Source organism: Lipotes vexillifer, unplaced genomic scaffold, assembly GCF_000442215.2.
Source record: "Lipotes vexillifer unplaced genomic scaffold, Lipotes_vexillifer_v1.1 scaffold543, whole genome shotgun sequence".
NCBI classification, from domain to species: Eukaryota; Metazoa; Chordata; class Mammalia; order Artiodactyla; family Lipotidae; genus Lipotes; species Lipotes vexillifer.
The window spans coordinates 4,350,491-4,356,550 of record NW_006799055.1 but is presented as its reverse complement, the minus strand read 5'-3'; the positions used below and the strand labels follow the sequence as shown (position 1 = coordinate 4,356,550).

Sequence of the window (6,060 nt, the reverse complement as noted above, 5' to 3'; positions counted from 1 at the left end):
GTCTAAGTAGTACTATCAGCGTTGAATCATATTCAAATCCCTTTCTCAAGACAGAACTAATTTCTAAAACATCTCCAAGTGTGCGGTGAACGCCTTTGTCTGTTAGTTGTACACAGCTGAGTGCATGAGCACGTGTGAGTGTGAGCCGCTTTATGAATTCTTGGTGGTGCATTCAGAGTGCTTAAGGCTATGTCTGCCTATCAGACCTCATCTACAGACATAAGGAAATTAAATATTAAAACACTACTTTAAAATCACATTAAGGATCTGACATGACACAATAAAAGCCAGTAATCTGAATAATAAAGAAATTTAGCCAATCTCTACCACCTCTTCTAAGTGAATCACTGCATATTTAAAATGGGGAGCAACCTGCTTTGTGCTACTGGCCCGGATCTGTATTCCTCTGGTATCTGTTTATTTTGTTACTCCTTTCATATTATTAAAATAAGATTTCATATACTTAACTTGCCTTTTTCTTTCCTTTATAAAACAGAAAACGAACTTAAAAAAACGGGTACTACCAGTTCATGACTCAGGGAATCTCTCTGGAAAATGAGAGTTAGAGAGAAGTGTGCGTGTCTTTTACGTGTGTGTATTTTCACTTGAATATGTGTAACCTTCCCGATACTGTGAATCATCTCCTAGTAGAAGCTCTGGTCTTTTGATTAAATACACTCAAATACATTTCAAAGAGGATATTCCATAATCATTAGACCCTAAGAGCATTCTAGGAACGGCTTCAGTTTATCATTCAAACTATCGAGGCATATGGTAATGCTTTCTGAAATAAATATTTCATCTAAAATAATAGAAAACACACATATAAGTCAACCACTTTTCAAAAATAATCTTGGCACACAATGTTTATGATACATAAGCTTCCCAGTGTCATATTCTGAACATATGTGGCTCAGTCCTAAGTCTATAAAGCAGACGTCAAATGACAGGAAAAACTACATTTTCTATTGTTTTTCTTTATGTGTTCCTCGTTTTGGACTCCCCATACTGAGAAACGGTTGAATCCAAAATTTTTAAAGCCAAGGTAAAATCTCTGAAAACCAGGGTCTGGGGTGAGAAACAGACTCTTAACCCAAGACAAGGCAGAACCATTCCTTTGGGACATCAACACGATAGAGTTTTTTTCCTGCACTGAAAGCCAGAGAACCCACATAAAACAAAAACAGAATTGCTTCCGCTTAGAGTACATAGAAGACCACCAATGGTTTGGGAATGGTTATCGTGTCTAGCTATAAAACCAGATTTTAAACTCGAGGTTACTGACAGATTATAAAAGGTTGACAGCTGGATAATCTGTAAAATATGCATCATGTACACATGAAAAGGTTGCAGTTTATGAACAATAAAACACTGTGTCTGTTGGCATTTAGTGCAATCTTTTCCTATCTTGATCTCTGCACTGGGTGGAAAAAAAAAGGGAGGAAAACCGGCTCGGCTGAGCTTTTCTTTTTCTCTCCAAACAAATGATCTAAATAAACCCACCAAATCCAAACTCTCCTTGATCATCCTAGTGGTAGATAAATACCTATTTGCACACCTAGCAACTGAAAGTACCGGGGGTTTCTGCCAATCAGTGATGCTTCCATTCATCAGGTAGATTACCTGACTCAGCTTTGTAGGTGTTTTCCACACAGTGATACAGCAAAGGGTCCTTTTTTTTTTTTTTCCTGGAAAGGAAAAGGAAAAGAAGGAAGGAAAGTGTCAGGAAGAGGAGGGCTCCTCTGATTCTCCCCATGGTTCCTGCAGGCCCGCTGGACACTGGCACAGCCAAATATCATGGCGTGACGCTTCCTTAGATTGGGTTAAGTTCTGTTTTCTGCAAAGGCAAGTAAAGGTGACTTCCTAGCGTTCAGTGCGTTAAAGAAAAAAGAAAGAAAGAAAAAAAAAGATTTTTAAAAAGGTAAAAAAGAAAAAAAAAAAGTGCTTGAAAATAATTCTCAGGGACTTATCTGGAGGGGAAATCCCACGTGTGGCATCCCCTGCCTGGTATATCCTGCCCCTGCTGGCGACACAAGGACCTCCTTGGTCCAGGCTCGGAGCAGGGACGGTCCGAAAGGCCTTTCTTTGAGGGGTGCAAAACTTGCTGCAGTGCTTTCCGAGGAAAGTTGTGTTCCTCGACAAGCGGCCCCTCCACCTCAGCCTCGGAGACCTCACAACTTTTTGGCACTGTCGTGGCACGCCGCGGCCCGGAGGGTGGTCCCGGCCAAGCCCCGGCTGCTGACCCGGCGGACCAGCACCTTGGACACCGGGATTTTGGTTCTGGGCAGCTCGCTCCTGGCTGGTTGCTGGTGCACCACCGCGTGGCTGGGTGGAAGGTTCGCGAGGTGCTTGATGCTGATCGGGATCTTGGAGTCCTTCAGCAAGCTCCCCGGCGTTCGCAGGGCACAGGTGACGGTGACCGGAGACACGGGCTTTAACCGGGACGAGCAGGACGTGTCCTCGGCGGCGGCGGCGGGCAGGGCCGCGGGGCTTCCATCGGGCTCGGCGTAGAGGTCGTAGAGCGCGTCACCGCTGTCGCTGTCCCCGGGGAGGCCCGCCTTCCTCACGCCGCCGCCCGAGCCGTCCTCCCGCGGCCCGGGGGTGGGCGAGTCCCAGTAGCCCTCGTCGCTGTTGGGGACGTCTTCCTGCGGCTCCTCGTCCGGGTGCTTGGGCTCCTCCTTCGGCTGGAGCTCCGTGGGGAGCCGGTGCAGCCTCCGGCGCTTGACCGAGGACGCGTCCTTGGCCCCCTCGGCCCGCCTGGCGTCCTTGGGGGTCTCGGGGGCCACCTGCGCTTCGGGCGCCGCCGCCGCCGCCCCCTGCTGGGGCCCCAGGCCCTGGTCCTCGGTCTGGGAGAGCATGTCCCAGAACTCCTGCAGGTACGAGTCGTCCGCCTCGGCCGGGCTCGCCATCTCCTCCCCGCCTCCCTGGTAGGCCACCACGCCGGGGGGCTTTGGGGCGGGGCCCGGCTGGCCCGGCGCGGGGGCATGCCTGGCACAGCTGGGCCCTGCCTCGTCCTCGGGGTCTGCGATAATATCTCCGCAGCCTGTAAGAGAGTCAAAGCTTTTCAGTGAAGTCACGTCAGAGAACATCAGACAAATACGATCGGCCGATGGGTCGGAGGGCGGATCGGCCGAAGAAGGGTCGGGGGCGGCGGGCGCGCGGCCGCCTTCGGAGTCGGGCCGGGGCGCAGTCTCGGCCGGCGCGGCCCCGGGCCCCGCGGCGTCCTCGGCCGGCCGGCCCTCCCCGGCGCGCGGCTCGGGCTCAGGCTCGGGGGGCGCGCGGGGCCGCTCGGCGCGCCCGGGTCCCGCGGCGCCCTCTCCCGGGGCGCAGGCCGGCTCCGGCTCCCCCGCCGCGGTCTCACCTGCTGGCTCCGGCTCGCGCGCGGCCGCGGGCGCCTCCTCCTTGACGCACTCCAGGCTGGCGGTGAGCGAGCCCGGCCGCGCCAGGCTGCCCGGGGCCCCCGCGCGCCCCGCCGGCGCCGCATCCTTGGGCCGCCGGTCCTTCCTGCGCCAGCGCACGCCGCCCAGGAGCCCCCGCAGCCCCCGCTTTTGTCTGCCGCCGGCCTTGCCCGCGTCGGCCTGCTCCGCCCCACCGCTCTCGGGCCGCCCGTTCTTCCGCAGGAGCGAGAAGAAGCTGTGCGACTTGGCCACCGAGCCGCCGGCCGCCGGGCCCGCGCCGCCCGGGGCCGCCCGGGGGGCCGCGGGGCCCGGCCGCGCCCCGTCCCCGCCGCCCCGCCGCCCGCGCGCGGCTCCTCGCGGCGGCCGCCCTCCAGCGCCAGAGCCTCGGCCAGCCCGTCGTGCGTCCGGCTGCGCACCAGCCCCGCGGGCCCCGCGCCCTTCCCGTCCCCTTTGTTTTTGACCCCGAAGATGCTAGGCATCGCGCCGCCCGGCTTCCTCTTCTTGAACAGTTTGAAGGCGGCTCTGTTAATCTTGCCCGACGGCGGCTCGGCGGCCGGCGGCTCGGCGGCGCGATCACAATGCAAGTCCATGTCTGCCGCGAGGGTCCCGGCCGCGGCCCGCGCCTTCCTCCGGCGGCCCCCCGCGGCCGCGCGCCCGCCGCTGACAGCCGCGCCGCGCACGCCCGTCTCCATGGCGACGCAGCAGCCTGGCGTCAGCGCGGCCGCGCCAGCCCGCTGTCAGCCGCGCTCTAAATCAACCCGAGCCGCGCCGCCGCCGCCGCCGCCGCGGGAGGAGCGCGCAGAAAAGACCATCTCCCCTCCCGCCGGCGCTTATATAACGCCCTAACCCACTTCGCGTCCGGCTTTGTGCTGCAGCTCTTCTGCAGCGAGAGCGGGCGGCGGAGCCTCCTCGAGCTGATTGTAGAAATTAGAGCCGTAATCTTGCAATGCAAATTCCATCCAGTCTCACCCACCTTCAGATTCCTCCTCCTGATCGCTCTTTTCAGAAGCCCAATCGTGGATCGCAAAATGCCCCCGATTGGACAAAGAAATCCAACCCAACACAAAACACTGATTTCTCTAACCACCGGCCCCGGACTTCATGACTCCTCATGCCTTTCCCACGTCCTGCATGTCCGTTTTTATCATTTGGGTGCCAAGCCCGGCGGCCACGGAGGATTGTCTGTTTACATCTGTCTTGTCCAGGGCTGAGCACAGCCTCCGGGTCGATGGGGAACCCGGATCACTGAGGTTCCGATTCTTGCTACAGAAGCATCGGCCATCAGTCAGATACCAATCAGCAACTCTGCAATGAAAGTGCAAGTTCCCTGGGGTGGAAGTTGACTGGTCCTTTGGGACAACCCTGGCTTTTATCCCAGACTCCAGCTACTGGGGCTGAGGTCACAGAAGACACCACCCAGTCTGACCGAGCTGAGGAAGGAGGACCCGGTTTGAGGTCCACTCCACAGGTGGTTCTTGGAGTCCAGGGTCTACGCTCTCCTTTTCCATCCAGCGGGACAGATGCGTTACTCCTGCCCCTGCTGCTGCAACCCCCGTTCACCACCTCCCAGGACTGTCCTGCAGTCCTCTCCCCTATGGGGCAAGGAGAAGCCTGCCGGTGTCCCTGAGTGCCACTTGGTCTGGCTGCTTAGTCTGGGAAAAAGGAAATCTTGTCCCAGGGAACCGCCCAATGTGGGGATCTCTGCTCTGTTTTGACTTTGAAAGTGGCTGCAAATTTGGAGAAGCATGTGCCTACATATAATCTATGTTTCATATTATTTAATAATATGTAATAAATATATGATAATAGTAGTTATTACACAGTATTTATTGTTATTCATTAAATATTACTTAATAATGTGATATTTACATATATACAAATATCCATCTTTCCCCTAATCATCTTGAGCTTTGTTTTTTTGTGCACTACTCAGAAGCCTCAGAAACCCCAATCCCCATGGACTGAACTTGTAGTGTTACTAACAACATATCGACCATTGCAGCTTCTGTAGCATGGAACACGGTGTGAACTTAGGCCTTGGGGTTACTAGTTGTATAGTTGCCCTTTTCTGTTGATTTTGATCAAAGACACTCTTTTAAAATTGAGAAATCAGAGTTTGGATTCAGGAAAGGGTTTTCTTCCCAGCTCTCTCCCACTATTTGCATGCATCTCTGCCAGGACAGACTGCAAAGCTGAGACCAGACAGACGTTTCCCAGTTGTAACTGACCATTTGCCCTGATGAGCCAGAGCCCTCATTGCCATAGGGAGAAAATAGGTATGAAGCACCATAAAGAGAAACCCATTTGTTATTCCTTCACAGCCTCTTAGGGGACGTTGAAAACCTCTCAATTCTTTTACACACACCATGCAATTGCTTAGCTACGTGGGTTACTACAAAACTGTAGTAACCCTGGGGTGGAAGGCTAAATAAACCCTTTCATAAACTCTTGCAGGGTCTGAAAGAGCTGATGACTGGAATCAGAAGGAAATGAAGTGGTCTATAGAAACTCTTCCCTTCCCCATCCCTGAGCCTGAGATTTGGGAGAAGGTGGACCTGCTTTTCCACTGGAGAGCTCTGATCTCACAGGACGGACCGAATGAGTCTCATTTACGTGAGAATCCTTGGGACCCCAGGAAGAAGTCTGGCCAGGACTTTGGGAT

General features: G+C 54.5%; 1 protein-coding gene across 1 annotated transcript; it reads right to left on the bottom strand.

The window, feature by feature from the left end:
• Positions 1–2,171: 2,171 nt before the first annotated feature.
• Positions 2,172–4,024, bottom strand: AMER2 (APC membrane recruitment protein 2). Its single transcript, XM_007472215.1, is given in 2 exon segments — positions 2,172–3,733; positions 3,736–4,024. Coding segments are annotated over 2 exon segments (1,815 nt in total). The 5' UTR covers positions 3,989–4,024.
• Positions 4,025–6,060: the final 2,036 nt, after the last annotated feature.